Source organism: Osmia lignaria, chromosome 2, assembly GCF_051020975.1.
Source record: "Osmia lignaria lignaria isolate PbOS001 chromosome 2, iyOsmLign1, whole genome shotgun sequence".
Classification (NCBI taxonomy): Eukaryota; Metazoa; Arthropoda; class Insecta; order Hymenoptera; family Megachilidae; genus Osmia; species Osmia lignaria.
Genome location: NC_135033.1, coordinates 7,441,329 through 7,466,496, shown reverse-complemented (window position 1 = coordinate 7,466,496; position 25,168 = coordinate 7,441,329). Strand labels below are relative to the sequence as shown.

The 25,168-nt window shown below is 34.9% G+C and overlaps 1 protein-coding gene across 2 annotated transcripts in view; it reads left to right on the top strand.

The window, feature by feature from the left end:
• Nucleotides 1-7,920: 7,920 nt before the first annotated feature.
• dve (SATB1_N and homeodomain domain-containing protein dve) overlaps nucleotides 7,921-25,168 on the top strand; it is a 40,170-nt gene continuing 22,922 nt past the window's right edge. For both annotated transcript variants that reach the window (XM_034329921.2, XM_034329920.2), the window contains exons 1-2: nucleotides 7,921-8,911; nucleotides 16,230-16,500. In XM_034329921.2, the coding sequence (XP_034185812.1) occupies nucleotides 8,837-8,911; nucleotides 16,230-16,500 (346 nt within the window). In that variant the 5' untranslated portion in view covers nucleotides 7,921-8,836. The remainder of the gene's footprint in view (nucleotides 8,912-16,229; nucleotides 16,501-25,168) is intronic.

Genomic DNA, 25,168 nt, shown 5'->3' with positions numbered 1-25,168 from the left:
GCGTAGCGAGGTCTTCGAGTACTGTGATCTTTGATGGACGCCTGGTTGCTCAAGAAAATTCAGTTAGTCCGCAGCTTTGTGTCCTGTTGCGAGACGAGGGTTGGAGGGGTGATAGTGCTCGGACGGATGTCTCTGCTTCGAACTTAATTAGCCGTCGCAGCCTTAATTACCGCCTGATATTGCTCCGGCACAATTAACGCAATTAACCGGAGAAAGTGTTGCGCATCGTCTTTTCTTTCGAACATCAGCGACTTCGCTCGTTTGTTATTCATCGAAGTCTTACTTACACCCCTTACATCGAAATGAAACAATTATAAATGATGAATCAATTGATTTCTTTCTAGTTGACAGACAAACATTTTACAGAAATTTTTTAAATAATAATTTTGAATTATTTTATTATATTCTATTGTGATTCGAATAATTTTTTTATTTTTACCTTTAATATTCTTCAGATTTTTATTTTTATTACATGAAATAGAAAATGGATAAAATGGAAAATGTTGGAAATGAAATGATACAAAAAGACTGAGCGAAAAGTGGAAGGACCGAAAGGGGGATAGGGTGAGTGGAGGTAGCTCGCATAATATACTCATCGCGGCATAATAATTCAGAAATTTGCATATACGCGGGCTAACTCCTCAAGTAGGTTATCTATGCTGAAAGTTTTCTTCGTGATATATAACGCATCCATGGCGGAGTAACCGGGGAGAGAAGCCGCGTCTGCATCGCCTTACGTCCACGTCGTTGAGGGGGTTAAAGGCAAGGTCCTGGAAAAGCGAACTTGCCTAACTAGGCGCAAATAGAGTGGAATATACGCTGTGCCAACGGGACGTTATCTTTTCGAATTAGAATTACCAGCAACGTGCCTCCTTCCTTTTGCCTTAAAGCTGCCTTTTATGAGAAATTTATGTATGAGTTTTATTTATGAGGCAAAAAAGAGTAATTAAAGTGTAGTCTTACTTTCTTATCTTATGCATTTACTGTCTGTACTTAAACGTACTATGTTGTATTCGCTTAATTAGAAATATTCCTATTAAATGTTTGAAATTATGAATAAGTGTTTTTCTTTCCCAAAATTTTTAACTCCGTCAGCTTTGAATAGTTTACGATTATCGTTTAAGCAGCTTGATGTGGAGTACCGCACGAGCAAACTCCATTCATATAATTTACACCATTAAATCTCTGCCAGACGCACTTCAATAACGCAAAGGGACATCGTCGATGTCCTGCGTTGGTAAGTTCTCCCTCTGTCCAAATTTCAAAACCTCGCATTAACCTTTGAGTCGATTGTCAGTGGCATGCGCGTCCTGTCGACTTTCGTCGTTGGACAGTTTCCTGGCGATATTTTACAGATCATATTTCCTCGATACTCCTACACGAATCCCCTGTTTCCCCTATTACGGTGTATTATAACTACAGATTTTCGGCAAACTACGAAATATACCTATCCGTCACCGCTCCGCTCCTCGCCTCCTCTCATCGTTTGTACTCTCGGAAACGTTTTCACCCTCAAAGGACCCAACCGTACGACGTAGTCAGAGGATTACGACGTACAACTCTACATCGAATTAGAATTTAGTGACACGACGATGAGTATGTATACGACGAGTTTATTGAATGAAGCTGTATTAAATTCGCTATCATTTCCATCCGACAAGGAGATAAAGGAACTCGGGGAAAGAGGATAGGAGCTGGTTATGGATAGATCAACTTATACTCTTCCTAGCATATGAAATGTAGAATTTTGAAATACCGAAAGACTACACAATTTTTTTATTAATCTAGAAAGACTGAATCTCATACGTAACAATTCATTTCTAATGCTTTAATTAATTCTTCAAAAATTCTTTGAAAATATACTATTCACACTCGAATATTATGTTTAGAATTTTTAGATTGGATTTTTTTTTATTTAACTTTATTAATAATAAGACGACGCTGTACTTATATTAATAATTATTAAATTTCAAGCACATTAATAATCTTTTATTAAGATTTTTCTACTTCTTATATTTCTGTATAATATGTAAGAGAAGTTCTGTGTTCGTTCGAGCGAGAAAAAAGGTCTTGCACCGATGACACGAAGCATTTTCCACGAGCTTTCATGGTGTTCCGTTCCCAGAGAAGATCCTTTTTACACACTCGGAGACGCGACCGCTTTTATGTGAGTTAACGCAACGACGCTCGTAGATCCATAACGTAACCCCTCCGACCCTCGTAAACCTGAATTTATTAACACTTCGAACGACGGGAGAGATTTGCTAAATGGTTTTCAATTTGTATCTTAACGCTTCCAGACCACATGCTCGACGGATCTCGCGGCGTGTACCGTATGTAAGTTCGCCGAAAGAGTGTATATTTCATGTTCTTATTTCAGATTCTATTTCAGACAGTTTTTCTTTATTGCTCGTATCTCCAGATACGTCTACGAAATTTAAATTCGACGGCTGCCGCCATTTTTATTGCCCCTTCTGGTAATTGAACCAGGGAGAAAACAGATCAGTTTGATATTGAAGATATGTACGCTTTTGATTTGTTTAAAACGATAGGAAATATTTAGCGATAAGGGATGTTGTTTAAGTGGGATGTATTGATTTTGATAAAACTTTGGTATGGTGTATTAGGAATAAATTAATTATTTTAAATTTCGTTACTGTTTCTCAATTACTATCTTAAATTTAATTATTCATAATTACTATTTCTTAATTACTACTTTAAATTTTAGTAGCATTTGAAATTAGTAAAACCTATACCTTCAGATTTTTTATTTTTTATAATTTTCGTCTGGTATTTTTAGCTTCTTTTATTTCTTCATTTTAGAAACATTATTATTTATCAATTTTCCGGCTGTTTCTGTTATATTCCTTTAGCATGGCATCTATTTCAAACATTCCGCAGAAGTACTTATCTGGTTGCATACATTAAGGAACCCAGTTCAGTTTCTATCTTTAACACCCGATTCTTTACCAGTCGCATTCATTACCCTTCCTCATCTCTTCCCTTATATCATTCTGCTTTCCTATTTCATTTAAATCTTTACGAAATGAAAATTTTACAATTCCCCCCTCAAATTATATTAAAAAGCTACATGAATCTCCTAAAAATTGCACAAGAATAAGAAACGTAAGACGGTCGTTAGGAAGAAGCAAGGATATTCCGGATGCATCGCGTGGAGCGCTCGTAATTTCCCGGGTAAGCTTCGGCAAATTAGCTCCGGGCATACGTTACCCTCGCCTTACTCGTCCCTTTCGGTTTCTTCCCCCACTCCCACTATCTGTCTCTCCCACCAATCACTTCAAAAATCTCGAATCTCCTGAAAGCTCGCTAGCCATCGTTCCACGGTTTTTCCCAATGACAGCGTGTGTCCAAACACGCGTACAAGCGTGTACATTATCTTCCTGTTTCTACACCGAGACCGGGGCACAGATATAGAGAAAGAAGCCGAGGAAAGGAGAAAGCTCGTGTCGCTTTTGGTAAAGCTACAGGAGGAAAGAAGGATAGCTCCCGTTCGTATCAGGGGGGTGGCTTCCAGGAGGAAGTACCCTCCTGCACGGAGGGTTGAGAGGGACGGTGTGTTCGTCGGTTCGATGCGAAAGCTACTCGGCGGAAGGCGTGAGTGGCAAAAGCTCCGCCTGCAAGCTTCGTTGGAACACGCCCCGATGGCGTAGCTTTACCACCCACCGTGGTGATTCTGGAAAACAGTCGGACCAGACCGTGTCACCGTTCAGACTTCGACCAGTAAACCCCTCTCCGTGGGTTCAACGAGACCTCCTAGTCCTTCCATCCCGTGATCCATCCCCCTTTCTATCTCTTTTTTTCCTCTCCCACCCTTAACCTACCTTCTCTCCTTTCGGTCTCCGCCACCCTTCCATAGCTCGAACTTCGGTCCACTTTGCACACAGATTGCATGCCCGGCATTCGCGGATGCAATCATTACACCCTTCTCTTCCTTTTTTACAAGGATGACGATGCGTATAGAACAGTCGGATCGGTTGGTTCGTGCATGCAAGTGGGTACACGTGTGCCGTCTCGTTTGAATGGGGATGGCTGGAAGAGTGCATCGTGCGGGGATGAGGATGCGGCAGGGAAGTTTTGAGGTAAAGCCTGCTGGATGCTTTATTGGCTTCAGCGTTCCGATAAGGATGGGTTACCATGGGAAATAGGAATATACCGTACACCGACGTGAAACTGGATTTCTAATTGACAGAGAACGGATACCTTATTTTGGGGCTGGATTCGAACTTGAGGGTCATCGTGGTTCTGTCTTTAAGAGGACTAGACAGTTAAATAATAGAATTTTGTTAGTTTTTTGTTTTCTGAAAATGTTATTTCTTTATAATATAATAGTTTTATCCATATGGTTTATGTTGAAATTTTGGAAAATTAGTAAAAGTTCTATTTAATTTTATAAATGAACAAATGCAGACGTAGAAACATTTTATTAATCTTCCAAAAATTATTACTTGAGATAAATATTACTAATGACTATAGAATGTAAAAAAAAACAGTTGCAATCAAAATTATCTCTTCAGGCAATAATTACTAATTTGACGGAATGGAAAATGTATTCGACCATAAATAGTATAAATCAACTTAAAGAATACCAAAAGTTTAAATTGACACTTTATATATGTATTATTCATTCTCCTTGTTATTTAACTGTTTAAAATAAAATATTGTAAAAATGCACAGAATTTTTAACACGTGTCACAAAAATCCATACCATCGTCTCAGCTCGTCCTTTCGACATCTACAATCGGATTTGAGAAGTGTAGAATGTTGTATCGCTGAACGAAATCTCCCGATTTTTCCAATCTGTCACGAGGAATTTGCCCGGAAGAAGATTTTCGGCGACTTAAGCTGATGTATGGTAAGCATCGCGTATTTCCGTTGTTTCCAGCTAAAACAAGCATGTTTGCAGCAAAATGAATGGTAACATAAAAACTTCAAACAAAATTGTGTAAATATATCCTTTGTGCACTGACCTAAAATGAGAATTTTTAATAAAATTTGTATGAAATGTACTGAAGGAAAAGGTACTTGAATGAGTATAACAGTATTCTGAACAGTGCACAAGGGTTAAAGTAACAAATTTTATTTGTTTTAAACAGCTGAGAGATAATCAATAAAAACAGCATAGATAATGAATAATTAATTTACAAGATTTTAATTATAGAATCGTGATTGTTATCACATACACAGTGATGAATTTTTGATTGAAATGTGCCTTTAGTGAAAGGGGTTAAGTAATAATCTAATTTAATCGAATAATTATTATTTTTCTTCTTTTCTATTCTATTTCCAACTTATTTTCAATTTAATTGCATCCAACATCGATTTGTCCAGTGTTAAATGATCCAATGATTCATCGTTCAAGTGTTAATGGAAATTTCTGGTAAGCCGAAAATAAATTATGCAAAAAATAGAAATTGCGAATATACGTACACGGTTTTCGTGGTAATAGAGAATGTTGAATGGCAGATGTCACGTGAATAATGGATTAGCTGACGTGCACTCCCCTTAATCCTGGGATTATCTAGTCTAATACCTTAACAGTATCGGGACTCGGTCGAGATTATGTTGACCGATCAGACTGATTAGCTTCTTTCGAGTCGCATAAATCGATATCAATAAGTTTGATCGAAATCTTGATTTAAATGATTTTTTACCGGTTCGTTTAAGCGAATATAAAGCACGGTAACGTGACATTCACATTCAACACGTCATTTGATAACTGGAACACCTTCGTAAATGAAAGCAGAAATAACAACGAATTTAAATAATGAACAAGAAACTGTATAGTTGAGCCAGTTGAAAACGACAACCATTATTACATAGTTTATACAGCGGAAACCGGAACTGATATGAAGCATCACGACAGATATAATCAACCTGTTAATATATCGTGTGGACTGTTACAAATGTTGGCCAAGTGTCATTGATTCATTTTCGAACCATTATTAGGTCACCCTAAAATATGTGATTGTTACTTCGGAGGTGTTGAAAGTCAATTGTAGAAAGTTTCTAAATTTTTGGAATACGTGTAATAAAGATTTAAAAAATGTATGATCTTTAAGTTCTGTTTATCAAAAGAACCCATACAGCATTAGTTCAGAGAGAATTTCTAAAGTAGATAATTATTTACTATGTATTATGATTTCATTCAACATTGTTTTTTATAAAAATGCAATTAAATTTCTTTCAGTGGTACACACAACTTGTTTTATAATTTTAGGATATGTCACTGGAAAACAAATTTCAATTTTTTCTAATATTATAAAAAGCAATAATTACCCTTGATAGCATTTCTTTAATTAATCAAAGTTTGAAGCGTCGGAATAGTATTATTCAACAAATGACAAATTATATATTTTTTAAAATTATATGTGCTGTAGGGTTGATAAAATATTTCACCTTAAAATGTGCAAGAAACAATTCTTCTCTTAACAGAAATGTTCATTATTTTAAAATGAACAATATTGCATTTGTACATCGTTCCTTTTTGTATATACTTCATGTAGAGAAGAAATGAATTAGGACATTTTTATTAATTAAATGTACAAATAATTGATTAAAACGTCAAGTTCATATCTATACACATTATCGATAAATATACTAAAATATTCAAAGTTATTTTCAAGGAGTTTATTACTATTTTTTCAAACATTGATTCATAAAACATAGGAGAGATGGAATGTGTATCACGAGTGAATATTCAGTAACCAGCTTTAATTACACTTTAATTTACCTAAAGATCAAAGGACCAGTATTGATACAAAAGTGGAACATTCGTGATCCTCTGCAATAATTATGCATTCGTAAAATATTTTCATTTGAACATAACACGAATAAAAATATCGTCATAAGAAACTCAAAATTCTTATAAGAGGTTTTAATTCTTTCGTGACTAATCCTCGGAAGGCGGACTATGGAGAAAACTGCAATTTTAATTTACTAAAATTTATCTTTATATACTAAAATTTACACTGTTCCTTTAAGAATTATTCTTTCGAAATATGAAGCTCTTTCATAATTTTCGTTTAGTAAAGATACAATAATCAAAAATTTCTACTATTACCTCTAGAACACTAAAGAGGAAATTCGTAGAGCTCATAAACGAGAAAACATTGAAAATTCGTTTGTCCAAAAAGAATGATTTACTTTCAGATTATCGCTGAAGAAACAGTCTCAATTTATTAAAACTATTATTTATAAGAAATCATTGGGAATAAATGGTTACGTACGAGATTCCTTCCTCCCAAGATTTATTCTCCTTACTCCGGCCCCTGATCTCCGTCCACGATGGGTAGCACTGTGCAGCGTGTTGCAGATACACAGGTGCACCAGGTGCAGCGGTGTACGTGGCATCTTATCTTTAGCCACACCCCCGGAATGAAAGCGGTACCGGGCCAAGGAGGGAACAGGGGATACCGGAAAACTAGCTCCCGGACCAGAAGTGGGAGACGAGCGAGAAAGACGGAGAAACCGACCAACAGATAAGTGGAAACCGACAAGAACGAGACAAAAGATTATAGACAGACAGAGGAGTATGAAAGGGGTGATTAAAGCGAAGCGTGAAAGAAAAGAAAATAAAGAAAAATATCGGATAGACAAAGAGGAGAAGGAAAAATGAAAATAGATTGGTCGTCGAATAGATGAAGAAAGAAAATGAAGAAGTGAAAAAGAAGTAATGGATGAGCGATAGAGAAGGATAAAAGGATCAGGAAGGGGGATAGAAGAAGAAGAAAGGAGAAAGACGGGAAGCTGGAAGGATGACGAAGGTAGTTCTAGAGGGTTTGAGGGTGAACCCCATCCGCGTGAGGACCAGGATGGTCCTCGGCTGTGGGCGATGCTGGTCGCGCCGAGGTGGTGGGGTGACTACGACGGTAGGTAGGGCGTCGTAGGGGCAGAACCAGCGCCGCGACGCCTTGGCACGCACAGTCGCGCCTCGAACGCCGTCCCATGTGAACGTGTTGTTCTCGCGATTCGTGCAAATTTTTTTTCACCCCGAGCATCGTGCACGATGCTCTTCTTAATCTATTCTTAAAAATCCTATAACGGTGAATTCATACATTTTTATTTTTTATTTTTATTTTTTCGAGAAAAAAAAAATGAAAATTGAGATCAGTGTTCTTCGAATGACATTTAAATGACTGACAATTATTGGTGTGTTATCGATCGTTCCAAGTGATTCAGACACTTTTTGAAAATTGATGAAACCGACTGAAACATTTCTTCTTGAATGAAAATGTTGAATATTTGCCAGATTTTTGAGAAAAGAAAGGCTGAAGTTATCTTCGAGTGTCTTTCCTTCAGACATTTCTTCCAGTGTGTATATGTTTATTGGCAAAGTGATTTTGAATGAATAGTGAACTATGTATAAAATAGGTAAAAATGTAAGATTAGCGTGAAATCAGTTGTCGAGTCGCGTCCACGTGTGTGCAAAATCATTCTTTGCGATCTAGTCCGTAAGTGCGGCCCGTTATTGATCCGGTGATCTAATCGGTTTTACCATCCAACGATATTAATATAATTCGTTCTTAATGACCAATAACCGCGCGATAAAAGCTTCCACGGCAGTCTCTCAATTAAGACATTTGAATAAACGTACAATGATGGTAATAAATTAGAGATATAACAGGCGTTGAGTTATCGACTCGCCTGTGATTTGAATCTCGCGAAATGTATTAAAAATCAAGGTGTAAAGAATTAAAAAACAAGTAGGGATAGAAATCGGTGATAACCATCGCAAGAAACAATAAATGACAGTGTGAGATTAAAAATGACGGTGACTTTCGAGTCTCCGAATTATTGAGGAACTCTTTACGAGGGAATGGATTTTCAGAGCGCTATGGACACGTTTGTAGAGGCATGGATGGCTGCTAATACGAAACCAGACCAAATACAGGTAATTATTATTATTAATTTCTTTGAATTCATGAACAAATACATGGGCACTTGGAACTTTGTTAATGAACTTTGTCATTAAAGTTCACTTATACTTCTTAATTTTACTATTATAGAAACTAGAAAAGTATTGAAAACATTAAATGGTCTTAATTCAATAACCAGAAGCTGTAAAAACTATGAACCGTTTTATAATTATGAAATATTCTATAATAAAGGGTTAAGTAAAATTATTGAAAATAATTCTTTAAATTGAATATATACATTAAGAGGAATGATCATGGTAGTATGACAAGATTAGTATCCATGAGTAGCAGAAGTAACCCCTTTCTACATTACACAGCCAATTGGCCACCCTATCAGTTTCTGCCCTCTTGGGTACTTTCAACTCATCACCTAGTTAGTTTCCTGATATCAGTTTGCCCATTTTCCGTCACATCTTAGAATAGCAAGTTTGTACGAAATTAATTGTGCCTTGATAATTAATTAACATCTTCATAGCCTCCGTGACAATGAACATAATATAGTAATTCCGATTATTAATCCTTTGAAGAGCAAACTGATGTTATGTGCCACGAAATATTTTTTATTCAAATTAAATTAAATAAGAGGTGTATATGAAGTATGAAGCCATCATAATAATTTTCTTTGAATGCATATATGAGTTTATCATTCTCAAAGGGTTAAAAATTTTGATAATTAATTTTCAAATTTAAGTCTTGATTTTGTTATCATGTATTATTAGTATAATATTATCTCATTCACCATTTTTTTTCTTTTTTTTTTTGAATAAACTATTGGATACATTATGTATGAGGCGCGGCGGTCACTGGTGGCCCCAAGGGTAATCATGTTAAGCGTGAACAACGTAAGATAACAGAGACAAATTTATCCCATTGTAATTATGTTACAGAAATATTAATAATATAATAGTAATTAGAAAAATTAATTTTCCTTTATTCTTGAAAACTTATGTAAACTTTCGCTATCAGCGTCACACATATGTCCTATGGATATTATAGTATGTATAATTTTAAAAATATTGTAATACAGTGTACAAATAACTTCTAGTTAAAAATAAAGAAAAGGGATAATGGCAGTGCGTGTCATCAATAATAAAATTTTGGCATAATTAAAAAATAGTTTAGAAGTAAGTTTGAATACCTATTTTCATGTCACACTGTATATAAATTCGCCACTCTAAAATTTCAGAACGCTAAACGGGGCAGTAGTGATAGTAGAGAGGGGTTGGGAGATAATCCTTGGTAAAACCGCGGATCGTACGTGTTGCGTGGATGGACGTATATACGTTTACACGTGTACGTACGGGGGGTCACGGGTTTCTGACCACGATACGGATGTGCCCATGCCTTCTTCCTGTGCTACGACTACGTTCACATTCTGGCATTCAGTGCAATAAGACCGCATCTCCATTGATCAGTCGACCTCTTTGTTATGAGAAACTTTTAACCCTTGTGAACCGTTCAAATCTTTATCATATTCCTACCATTTGGTTCTCCAGGAATACACTCTTCCAGGACCAACTAAAAGTTAATAAATTACCTACATATAAAATGATTTATTAAAAAGTTGTTAAATATTGAATTTCTATTCCAGGTTAATAATGCAATTCATTTTTATTTCTGTCTCGAACTTTTATACACTTTTGTAAGTGTATACCTTACTTGAAGTGTTATTAATGCAATTAGTTTTCCTTACATAATGAAGAATTTTTATCATGAATTTTTTTAGGGAAGGGGGTGGTTTTAATTTGTGTTCTAATGTTGCATTGTAGGTACTATTTTCAAGGTATAATACTTTGCCTTATAATATGGTAAATAAAAAAAAGAATGAAACAGTTTTATTGAAATAATTCGTTAGCATATTTCTGCATACCTTTAATAAATTAAAAATAAAAAGGATAAAGAATAGATATTATTTTCCTAATGTCTCATATTTTATGTATATTTTTCGAAAAACAAAATCAAAGTCAATTTTAGTTACCTCTAATTTGTCCCCTAAATTTGTTACTTAGATCAGGAAGAATTTAATTTGGAAAGGAATTCAGTGGTATTATGTGGTGTTTGCCACACGTTTAAATCGACTGTTCCCCTTTTACGATTCTTTTTACGGTGTAACAAGCATGTGGTTTCCGCTGTTAAAAATTGAAGGGTAAATCCAGGAAAGGCAATTCGTACATAATAGCGGGGATCTGCGGCAAATGAATTTCAACTTTCCAGTTCTATCACATAATTACTTAGAATATAATACCGTCCCGTCAGTGTGGCGAATGTTTCGTACAGAAACGTCAAAAAGTTTGCCAAATGTTCCAATGATTAATCTTTGCTACCATCCCTTATTTCGTTTACGATATATTTTATAATTAAAGGTTTTCAATTAAACATTTCCTTTATATAAAATTCACCTGACCTTTTTAAATAGAATTTTACCTTAAGACATCAATCATTCTATAATTTACTGTGTATGATTTTCAATATATTGAAAAATGGTGTATCAAGAATATATTATTATTTTGCCCAACAAACTATAGTCAATCGTGCGTATATGTATAGTCGGAGGATAGGTTCAGGGCACGCATGGTCACGGTATTTGACCACCCCAGCTACCGGAATGATTGTAATCCATCTATCCGGCCAGTAAAGCCGATACATCAAATGTACGTTGAATTTTTCTCGGCCCTTTTTCCTGATCGTACCTTATTCTGTCTTACTGACACGCCATTGTATCGACATTCTGTATATTAAATCTTATTAACATTTATAATGGTGTTTCTATCTGGCTCTACATCGTAGATCACCATTCCAGTTTATAACGCTACTGTTGATTTATCATGATCCTTTGATGCAATGTCATGTAGATATGTGCTTTTTAATTGTTTATTCAATAAGGGGTAATTTTAAAAAATTTATACTTAACACTATTCCTATTTTTTTACAACACGAGAGTCAATCTTTGACAAATTAATTAATATGAAAAATACCTGCATAGAATTTCACAGAGCTTTCTTAAAATTTTAACAAAAATATATGAAAATCTTTGTTCTTTGATTCATTAATGTTTGATACTAAAAATGATCTAAAATGAATCGTTTCAAATGGGAATATTCCTTCCATAGAATTTCTGCTGTAAATATTTAGTAAAATTAATTAAAAATAATTTTAATTTTAATTAAAAATAGAAAGGAAGTTTTATTTTTATAAACGATGAAATTTGCACTTTTTCTAGAATAACTGAAAGAAATTGATTTACGTAACATAATCGTTAAAACGTATCAATCTGTGGATTATCTAATTCGGAAAGAGGTTCAATTATTGTACATGGATATCGGCCATCTGATATTTCGATAAGCCTGATTAGAATGTTGCACGATTAACGTTGAACTGTGGAGACGTTTAATTCCATTCTATCGATGTCCGATAAGGACAGATATTATTATTGTACATTTTGCTCGATATATTATTTAATCGTCAATCTACCGACAAAAAAAAACGATTTCAAGGTACATTGTTTTCATAATCAGTTTTAATATGTACGTGAAAAATTAAAGTCCAAGAACGAAACTTAATCACTGATTTGGAACTCGACCACATTGTAGAATAATTTGGAATATTCAGAACCAGTTTGTAACCAGTCGTCGACTTATAAACTGGTTCTTAATAAACACTGAAACATTATATTGATGAAAGAAGCCGAAACATTCGATACTTAAATTGAATTGAGTACCTCGTCTGTTAAATATATTTTTCGGCGTATGCCAAGTGCATGAAATCTACCACTTGTGTGAAAGATTGAAATGTTAATCAATAAATATCACACTTCAGTTACATTTAGAAAATTACATTTAAAAATTTTGTTTTGGTTCCTAAAGTAATATCTCTTTCTCTTTCAGGTAAGTAAGTTATAATATTTTTTTCCAATTTGCTAATAATTACTGGAAAAGAATTTGTAATGGAAAATAAATTGAAAATAAAATAATAAAAAAACTACGAAGAACCTAACTTAAAGTGGCCATTTTTTAGGCAAAGAAAATATCAAAATTTATACACGTTTAAAAGAAAGGAATAAAGATTTAAGAAAACAAAGTGGATTGCGACACGATTGGCACAGCAAATTTTTTGATATCAAGGGACATTAATTTAGAGGATTATTGAAGATGACGCAAGGAATACTCCGAAATGGACCTACATTCAATTGCCAAACACTGTAGACCGGCCATTTCTAGCTCGTTCTTACGTAAGCTTGCTAGAAAGACGCGACAGAAATCTGCCTGGAAATAAATTAATAGAATTCCTGGAAGCACTGCTGTTCGCAGGACCACTAGGAATTTTACGTTGGTAGACGATTAAGGTTATCGTCTTAACGGGAAACACCCGAACAGGAAACGTCGTCAACTCGTATCTATGTTACACCCGGTAGATAAGCTGATCTGACGATAAAACGATGTCGAACTGTTGTTCGCGATGCTGGTATTAATTCCTGATGATGTTGCATTTTGCATAAGGGAACCAAACTTATTCTTTCCTGCTTCCTTTCATTATCCTTATTTCATGTACTGATTTTACAATTTTTTTTAACGGTACTAATTATAATTCTGATAAAAAAAATCTACTAAAAAGGAAAATATTTTTATGTTATTCTTAAGTTCACTTTCAAAGATAACATTACCAGTAATTAAAAAAAGAAATAGATTAATAATTAAACGAAATACTATATAATTTCTGTTTTAATTTCTTTGTAAAGAATTTCTATATTATTATAATACTTAGAATTAGTAATATGAATATTTCAAACGGATCAGTTTGTTTTAGGAAAACTAAAAATATGATTAGATCACAGTAGAAAGGGCCATGTGTAGTCAGACACGTTATAATTATAATTACCAATTACTCAATATATGATTATCTTAATTTTCAAATTAAGCTACCCACTTGTTATTTTTAAGACTTTGCAGTTCTTTAATAATATACTATGACTAGATGATAATATTCCTTTCTGTCATTAACTTTCATTTAGCAGCTGTTATATAATTAATATTCTATAAATTTTGCAAATTCCTATAAGGTTAAACTGCATGTAATACTGTGAAACAGCATTGCGAGTTGAATTATTATTAAAAAATTGGCTGAAAATAGCATACAACGCGAAGGCATATTTCGTTCGGTAGAACCGGTGCATCCCCTTTTCGCGTCACGTCGAAGTTACCACGATATCACTTGGGGCGTTAGCCGGATAAGCCGCTAACCCCATCCACCTGTTGCCCTTTCTTATGCGTTCCCGCTTTACAGGCCCGCGTTCATCCTCATTCCTCGCGTGGAAACGAGCCAAGAACCCGTCATCCTCTTCTAATCCACGTTCATGTCCGGGCTTCGCCTTTCCTCCCTCGACCACTACTTTTACACACCGGTGTCAGCCACCTTTTCCTTTTCTTCCCTTCGTTACCTTCACCTTGTGTCCTTGTCAGTCTCCTTCCTCTTTGCACCCTCCCCAACCGATCCACCACTTTGCTCCTCTCTGCCTCTTGATCCTCTCTTCCTCCCCAAAGGACGGCTCTCTTTTTCTATCTCGTCGTCGCTTCCAAGCCCGGGTCTTCAGCGGTCTGACATGTTTTTTGCCAGTGCATACCTCGAAGCAGCTCCCGAAACAGTAGCTGGTACCCCGGTACAGTCCGGACCAGTGAAAAAATCACCGACCCGAACTCGCTCTTCTCGGTACCTATCAGACTACATCGGCCTCGATCATCAATTATTTCTTCAAACATCTCTCGATTAATTATTACTTGTTATCGTAACCGTTGCATTTAGCTCGGTTCAACGGGATGCCCTTCTTTTTCTTCAGCTGTTTGTTGGATTTCGAAGTTCGCTTTCTGGTGTTGTTTTATATATAGGGTGGTACAGGTTCTTTTCGCGAACTGATCGCAGTACGTTCTATGAGTAAAAATAGGGGAAAAATATTATATAGGTTATTAGCAGCTTATAATTGAAAATTTTGGAATAAACGTATTTGTTATATTTTCATTTAACTGAAGCAAATTTTCAGGAAACTTATTTTGAAAATGTTATATTACATATTATGCTTAGGGTGAATAAAAGTTGATACGTTTTTACAAGATTAAAAAATACTGATTCAAGTTATTTATCACAGATTTTTAACGAGTTTAGATAATCTAATCTAAGGTTGAATTCGCTAATATAAAAACAAAGGTCTGTCTAGTAATGGACTGACGAATTAAATCTATCAGGTACTTATTTTGAAACACAAAAGTAATATTGATATCTATTCAATGATCAAATTTGTTTAGATCGATTAAATACTCTTCGAATGTCTATCGATAAATACTATCGAATGGATTACATAAAGCCTTTATATTTTATGATATTTTTTTGCTATATTTTCCAAAGAATTTTTGTTCGAAAACGAAGGATGAAATAGCAAGTGCATTTTCTATGAATTAGAACAAACATTTGAAAAATATTAAAATTTATAAAAATTAAAACAATCGTGTATATATGAAAATTTCACTAACACTTTTGCATAAATTACATTTTTCATTTTACTTTTTTTTGTTTTAAATCTTGTTGACACCTTAGCTGCATCGAAAAATTCCACTACATCAGAATAAATATTCTTCATAATCGTTTGAGGAACCAAAATCGTTATCACAAGAGCTTTCCATGATAAAAAGTGACATAATAAAGAGACAATAGATTGTAAAAGGGTTAAACGATTCCCTTGACAGTTTTCACGGAAGCGTCGTCATCGACGATCTAGTTTTCAGACGACGAAAACTGCGAACGGTGCATTTCGCACTTCGGTCGTAGTGTAGGATTGTCGCATTCTGGGCCCACTTGACCCTCGTTGACACCGTGAACGGCTTAGCCGTTAGTGTTAAGTTAAGTTCACTCATACATAAATCTAAGTCCGCGCTTATGCCTTAGCAGACCGTTGTCGGAATTGAGCACGTGTTCAGATTTCATCGGCGAACAACGCTTAGATCATCCGGCTCATTCGATACGACCGAATTGGCGCGGATTCGACTATATTCAGTGTATCGTCTCATCGTGGTTAATCATTAAATTATTACGTCCTTCTTGCGTCTATTATTAAACATTATTAATATTATTATTGAATTAGTTCAGACTCTTAATCTTCGCTCATTTCATTTCTTTTAATATTTTATGAGACAAGTTATTACCTACTGCTCGTCATTTTTATATTTCAAAATTGATAATATTAAAATTCTGTTGTTTTTAGAATTTAGTAAAATATATTATGAAATAATAATTATTTTTGTGTTACAGAGCCAAGCTTTGGCATTGACACATAAGGCCTCACCACCTTCGAGGCCTACCAGTGTGTCCCCGTTACCAAGGAGTCCTCAGTCTCACCAGTCCCAACAATCTCAGCCACAGAATTCGACTCAGCCTCCGCCTGTGCATCCCCATCAATCCCAGACACCCTTAAGTGCACCCCAGACACCATATTCTGCGCACAATCAACACTCCAAGCAAGAAGCAAACACAAGTCCTAAACAGGAGGGATTCGACCTCAGTAAATCTACCTCCAATACTGGTGAGTCTTTTATTTTGTTTTTAAATGAATGCTAAAATAGGATCTGGGAAATTAACCCTTACGACCTAATCCTTCATACGGCTAATATAATTGAAAAATAAAAAAAAAATTTTTTTTAAGAAGAAGTATCACTCTCTATATCACTCTGAGTCAATCATGACCCAGCTCTATGAAATACATATATGCAAGGATGCTTCGATTAAAGTTACACCCCAAAATTTTCTAGTGAAGGAATTTCATACTTTGGAAAAATAATATTTTAAAAAAGAATTGAAAGTTTAGGAAATGAAAATGAATAAAAATTAAAATTGACTGAAAGGGTTAATTCTCTGTTTTTTTATACTTGAAGAGTATACTTGTATACTATTATTCTTGTCAGAAATCATTCTATAAATACATACAGTTAAAAATCTAAATTCTAAATCAATGACTAAGGGTTCATGATGTACCTTTTTCATTTATAGATCATCAATGACCATTGCGGTAGCCAATGTCACATGATGAATTTAAATAAGAAAGAAAAGACACATTTTACATATTATTCAACGAACAAATAAATCATAAGTGATCATAACGTACACGTTATTCGACTTACAAGTCGAAGAGGCTGGATTCCAGTGTTCGTAAAGCAAGTTTCCGTCAAGGATAATGAAGAGTTTGTGTGCGTAGACGTGGATGGAGGTCGCGTAGAGGGGTCGTTAAAGCTCGTAAACGAGATAGACTATCGGCGGAATTTCCTTGATCCTCGATAATGCGGTGGAAACAATTTACATGCGTCCGTTTGTTCAGGCGAACGAAAACTAGAGTTCACGCGTGTATTTTCAATTCTTCAACTGTTTCAACCCTTTTCCTTACGCGTGGCTTTAATATCACATTGACTGTACAAATTATTAGCAACAATGTTTAAAAATTCATCATAATTCCATAAATTAAATGCTGCTATCATACAATTCAATATTTTCAAATATTAACCCTTTACAATAATTATTCATTATATTATACATTAATAGTCAATTTGAATTTTTTAATCATTGCCAATTTGAAATTCTGAAACTACCACTGATAATTTTCCCTCTAATCTCTTTTCTAATATAAAAAAGAAAAAAAAAGAAAATTACAAGAGCCACTGATTTCATAAAATATGCAACGGTGAAATATTAAAATTCGCATCAGAAGATAAAGACCGGCTTGAATCGAATAATTTCGGTAGAAACATCATAGTGAAAAGAATTAAAAATTTTGTCTAATAATAAACAATGGAGTGTCGAATAAAAAGTTCCTGTTTCCGGTCTCATAACGAACCAAATGTCGTAACGAGTTCAATCGTATGCTGCAAGACGGTGTAGTACATGTACGTAGATCGCCTAGCCACATAGTCAGGGATTCGAATTTAATCCGGATTAGTTCGTAAGGGTCACAATATCCTCCCCTCTTGATACTCAACCCTTACGCGTATACGAGAAATCACGCAAGCCTGACACAGGTAAACCCGGAACACATGGACATGCTCGCCCTATTATCCTGTGTCACGATTCAACTCTTCAAGGTAACGAAGAACGAAATTTTCTCGTTTTTCCTCTGTTTACCATTCTTCTGAGCTTTAACTGATCTACAACACGTGCATCATAAATATTCACGCGTTTGCACTTGGTAGATCTGAAATGTCCAGTGCTACAACATATTTTTCGGTCGGGTTAGGTAACTGTTATCGCTGTTTACCTTTTGAACCTTAAATAATCGAATTGCGTTATTTAGAAATCAACTGTAAGGAAGAAAAATGCAATTGACGCTAATAGTGAAATAAGGAATTCACTGAAATGATACTGTCTTCCTTAACTAATATCATGAAATAGGCTTCATATTGAGGAAAATTTCAAATTTCAATTTGAAAATGTGGCAAATGCGTGGTTCAAAAAAATTCGAGGCACCCAGTAGATAATGCCTGGACTGTCACGAAACACGCAGGATATGCCAAGGGTGGAAAGGGGGTCGGTGCGAGCGGGAGATCCGAAGAAGAGAGAGGATGGGGGTTAGGATTAGCTGAGTTGTGTGCGTTGGATTTCGGATTTGGACGGCGGGCGGCGCACACTCGACCAATAATCCCGGATTAATCCCAGATTTGACCATATACGTACATCCACGTACCGATCCATGGACGCACACAAAGACAGTATACCTCGTAGCGAATTGCTGATATACATACACCATGTGCCAGAAAAGAAGTCAAATATTTTTAATAGAAACTGAAATATTATATATATTATTAAAAACTAAAATACCTGTACCTATACTTAAAGTATACCCTTTTTGAATCAATACAGAAGCCTCTAACAAAACCTGTACTCGTATATTTTTATACTAAATTGTATAATTTACGATATAATAATTTTATTTGCATTGAGAAACTTTTTAGCCTTCCATGTATGCTATTTTGAAAATAAAAATGCTTTTCCTTGGGTATAGACGTTTTCATAGGAAACGTCTATTGTCGTTTATAATAACGGTTAAATCAAATGTGAAACGAGGAAGGTTATTTCTCTAGAGGAACTGAAATTCGGTTTCTCTTCCAACACGACGTGTACGTTTCGCGTCGGGATGCGAGTCCGGTCAAAATCAAGTGACTAAAATATAGGCGGAGGTACACGTATAGGACTACCACATCGGCACAGCTGCATCTATACAATGAAAATTGGTGTGCGCTCGTCAGGACACCGAGAAGAGAACCAGGCCGAGCCGCCAAAGGATTTGGCTACACGCACACAAAGCCACACATGCGAGGACACATCGATGCAACAGCCAAAGATAATCCTCACGAATACAGATCCTGGATAATCCCCGTGTAGGACCGTATACCGTGTGTCCTGTATTGAACGATGGAATAACTTCGTCGTCAGTGTTTCTCTGTTCATGCTTAATTAACATTTAGTTCATTTTGACTTGGGATTGTAATTAATGAGTAACGAGAAAATGAAGATATTAATATTTAGGGTATCGACGAAATGATATTTTTTCTACACTGGAAATTGGTTATTGATCTTGATAATAATAAATGTGAAATTATTTTTTATGTCAAATGAAAATATACTGCTTCTAAAAATAATGAAATGTTGCAAATTATTATTTGCAAATTAAATTTTGATTGCAAAAAGTACAAGGTGAGGATCCTTGGTATCTCTAGGGAAGCATCGTGCAAGGATCCTTGACATCTCTAGGGAAGCATGGTGCAAGGATCCTAGGTATATCTAGGGAAGCATAGTATCAGTATCCTTGGTATCTGTAAGGAAGCAGATTCTGAAGATCCTTGATACCCCTAACCCTTTACGTCTATGTATATTATTTTCCAAAATCGAATTTTTCAAAAACCTGAAGCTACTGACCCAACACGATTTGCATATTTGTATAAAAAATTGATAAAAAGCGTCTATTGCATTTTAATGGTTCAACCACATATTGAATAGCGTAACGAGACACCCTGTATACACTTGCTGAATCACGTACGCGTACACACGTACAAGTGCACACCTATCACGGACGCAGATGATGGTCCGTACAAAAGGGTGGCGTGGAGAACGGCGGCGGGGGTGGATCAAGGGAGGAGGTTAGGGGAGGTAGAGGACTATGGCAGAGCACACAAGGTTTAGAGGCTAAGCGGCTCATCCCCCAGGAAGCTTTACATCCCGTTCTGATACGACGGGAATTCTACGAACGATTCGAAAGATATCCTCTTTGTAAGCTGGGGTCGAGGCGCGAGTATGCGCGCTGCATCGTTTTGCCATGGAAATATTGGACGGTGCGAAAGAGCCAAGGCACGATTCTGTTCATCACGTGGCTAAGGATCACAGATATGCAACCAGTATTTGGATTTACGTTCTGCTTGTTTGCTAGTAGAAAAACTGTTTCAAATTTTCACCGAATTCCTGGAACAATCGTTGAGGATTAAGAGATCAGTGTTGCTGGAAAATCTCTGCTAGTTAGAAAATGTGCCCTAAATTCTTTATAAATATACGGAGTGTTCAAAATAGTGTATATTAGAATAATTTTACTAAAAAATGGTAGATAAACGTAGGTGTTACCATTAATTTCTATCAAAAACGTTTTGACCCTCTTAAATATCTGGAAAGGACTCAAAATATAAATTTTATCATATTACATAAAAATAACAATATAAATGTAATTATAAATGGGTGTATACAATAATAATTATTTAAATATTGTGATATCCAGATATTATTTCGGGTCATTGTATTTCAAATTATCTTAAGGGATGATTTTACTCCTGGAAAAGTTTCTCCCGAATATTATAAAAAGCTATTTGGTGTGTTTCTTTCCTAGTTTATACGTTTTCCAGTTAAATCTGAAATATTAATAAAAGACTCTCTTTATAACAATCTTCCTTGGTGCATTAATTCACGACGTCCCATATGGATTTTATCTCCCTCCTTTCTCATCTCATGGAAGAAAAATGCGAGGACACATTTGCGGAGGCTCACCACTCTGACCATAATCTTAATCCTGGATTAAATAATCTGGGGTTTGTATAATCTCGCCATTTTGTCCCTGAAACGAATCTTAGGATTAGAGAGTCTAAAACCTCGCACTCGTACTACGACGATAAATCCATGGATCGTATAACCTGAATACGCGTTGCCCTAACTATCTAACTTTGTTTATTAAAAAGAAAATTTTATTTTCGTATTAATTTATTTAAAAAACTTCATTAAGAAATCAGTGATTTTCTCTGCTACAATCTAGTAGTAGACTGTTCTCTCTTGTACTCTAAATAAATACACGTTTGAAAGAATTAATATTGTTACATGATGGACTAGATAGCAACTACGTATTGTTAAAAATTTCAATAATAATAATTCAAGACAGTAAATGTATACTTACAAATTCACGTGCTCGTAGCAGGCCTGGCTCACAGTACACAAACCTCGACCGAAACGTTTGAAGAACTGGAAGCAACTGAGCTCTGGCCCTACGTCGAGCGCGTGAATTAGTAAACATATCCAGACTCGTCTCGTTGGACGGATTATACAGCCTATCACAACATTCTTCTATTAGGCTACTGGAAATATCTTTGTGTAATATTTGAATTTTCTCCATGACTCAGTTAATGGTGATTATTTTTTCTTTCTGTATCACTTAAGACACAGGTCAATAATAACCCAGTATAGTTTGGACGATGGTCAATAAGCAACATGGTGCTTAATTAATACATTTTTATTCAAAGCATATTTAGAAATATGAGTAACTGGGAATGGTAGTTACGTTCCTGAAGAGAGCTCGGTTACTTCTCGACAAATTATTACAACGAGTTTCTTGGGTCAGGATAACAGAAAGTAGGTGAGAATTACGAACACGAGGAGATCCTTCTCGGAGCTTTATCTCTCAGCCTGTTGCGTCGTACGAGGAGAAAAAGACAACCAATTGGAATTTAAGCTTTTATGCCTTGAAGACAGTGCGATTTTCCTGGAATACGGTAGGACGATCCGATCCGTGTCTGTTAAATGGATTTGCCCAGAGATTCGACTCGTCTTTAATACGGGAATCGGGATAAAGAGTGAACATAGACACCAGGATCGCAGGAAAGAGGAAAGTATATGGTGGCTACATTGGTATTGCAGGATATGAAGGCCTGATCCTTATGGATTTTTAGACTTCCCAGCATAGCTATGGGGGAACACGAATACATTCGTCCTGCGATCCTTCTTCTGCGATCCTGATGCTCAAGGGTCACTTCCTACCCTTTTTTACCTTCCCAAATACCTCCCTATTTGACACGCTACCCAGATTTTCTGCTTCTGAAGCTTCTATGGAACTGATGATTTTTTATTATATATGATTGAACTATTGATTATTTTCATCCTCGAATGATATAGGTGGGTCAATTGTATGCAAGACCTATGTACGAAACGTACATATCCAAGGGTGTAAAAGCTAGAAAATAAAAGTAATACGGAATATAAAAACTAAAAATTTCAATTATCTTTGTGATAGAAATCAGCCATCCGAGGGATAATAATAAAAATGGCAATATAGGGGAGGAGATACAACCACTCTAAATGGTATAAAATTTACGAAATGAAAATAACAAACGGTACAAAGTTAAATTTTAATTATTGTCAATGTCATATTATTGTGATTAAGCCTAAGAAGGATTCTAAAATGATGCAAAATTAGACATATATTTATGAAAACCAACCTTATAATCACAGCAAAAATTAAAATGTATAGACTTTACTTTCAATTTGCTTTTAATTATAGCACATCTAATATTCATTATTTCAACTGATGATGAGTTATATAATCAATAATATAGTACTCAATAATAATCAAAAGTTCATTAATTGGTTTTCTGTCAGCAACCGATGGTATCGGAAAGCCTAATCGGATAATCTGCCGATAAGTAAAGTGCTAATACTGCAAAATAATTTTAACTTTTAAATGGAAGAAAATTTTGTACAAAATTGTTAATTTTGTCCGGAGTAATATCTAAAAATTTGTAGCAGATCTGAGTATATTTATTAATAACGAATACAAATTTATTATAATCAATTTCCTAAATTCTGGAAGCTCTAAAAAATAAATGTTTATCATAATAAATTTTTTAAACTGAAAAGATTCTAATAAATCTATAATAAAATATTGTTTGCGTTTCTTGAATGCCGGTTGTACTAACTTGAAGAGTAAATTTAAAATAAAAAACTACTATTTTAAGAGGGTTAATCAAACAATTTTCAGCTCTGATTTGTAGGCCTATCAAACGTCCCTTGTATTAGGAGCGTATAATCTGTAGGGAAGTATCCTGTCTGAACTGTTCTCGCCTTAGTCAGCTGTTCGACGTTCCAGAGATTACAAATATCCTTTTTAGTCCGAAAATATGCAAATGAGGTCCTTTGTTTGACACCTGCCGTCTTATTTTTGCGTACAGGACAGCAGAAGGGACCAGTAGGTGTTAGACGTGTTCCAGATCTGGAACTGATTCCTGACCCAAATAAGGGCTTTTGTAGGACCCTGGCAATCAGGATAACAGGATTGCAGTGCGTCCTATCCTTACACATGTGCTTTACGCACAGTTCAATCCTTCTGTTTATCTCTGCATTGCCTTCCTTTTTATTCCTTAACGTGATAAATACTTCGGAAGCAATCAATGACCAATATTCATTGTTGAATAATTGGAGGAAACATGATATTTCTTTTAATTCATCATATTCGCTGTCATGTTGGTTCTTGGTGACTGATACTATGAATTTCACATAACTGAACAATTCAAAAAAGAAAAAAAAATGAAAGCTAAGAAGTGTTTCATTTTCAAAAGGTTAAAAACAGTATTAGTATAACGTATTATAATATAATATTTGTTTCTTTTAAACAATAGGTGTGCCAATACCTTTTTCGTTCACTGTACGTTTATGTTAAATTCAACTGCTCTGTTTCTATCTCACGTTTAATCCAGCTCCAAATAATCTCCTGAATTTTACAATCCTGTCGTTTAAGACTTAGGTCTACTAATCCTTAAAGTGACTTTAGCGAATGAAACGCCTCGATTACGTAATCTTAGGGATTATTTAATCCAAGATTAACGGAGAGACTGTTGAATTCATAACACGAACAAGTTGTCTAATTTCATTATCTAATTTGTTTACTGATTTCTCCAAAAAATAAGTAAGTAAGACAGTTAAATGATAGTAATATTACAGTAATAATTTGACATTACAAATTAAAGTATTATAATAAAAAATTAATTGTTAGATTTATAATTCTATATTAGTTTAGTGGTGGAAGTGTTAATATTAATTTAATTGGTTATAATGATTTGTTTGAAGCGAAATGTGCTCGTTTTAATAAATGATATAACGTGAAATGAAAAGAACAAGTTGGTAATACAAGTGTCTTTAAAATTTAAAATTTAGAGGCAAGCTTTTTTATAATATTTGAGTAAACAAATTATATTTATTTTTTAAATAATAATGAATTTCGGACGGATATAATAAACACAGTATATTATTTAGTATACTAATCGAAAATACTTATATAGATGGTTTATGAAATAATTCAGTGATGCTATAACAAAAATAACAAAAGGAACGTTCAATCAGTTGAAATTATCACAAATTCCCTCTTTGATAATCGTTAAAACCTATTTAACCCAATTTCGTGATACATTTATTAAATCAGTATTATTACAATACCCATTTATTTCAAAATTTTTGGGAAGAGGAATTTTAACTAGATAATGCCAGTTTCTTAAGAACAAGGAAAATCAGTATCGAGATGCAAATGAAAGTATTACAATTTTTATGATAAATAAGAGGCCCACTCTTTTGTATAGTAATTAACGACTTTGAGATTTTCGAAGGTCTTTGGCACAATTTATCAAGGTTGTAAGTCCTTGTTAGATCTTCCTTACGTTCCTGCTCTCCTGGGATAGAGAGGTCACACGACAGCCTTACCTACATTCCCATGGGATAGCGTAAAGAACCGACCAGGAATGGTGTCAACCAATTACTGGCATTATCACTTACGAGTCTCAATTGAACACATTATACTTTAACACTTTAGCAATGAAGGATACTAATCAATAATATATTTCAGGTAATTGAGTACATACTTTGGGGGGAGGGGGTGAGACTGATATTTCAAATTTTATATAATTAAATAAAAA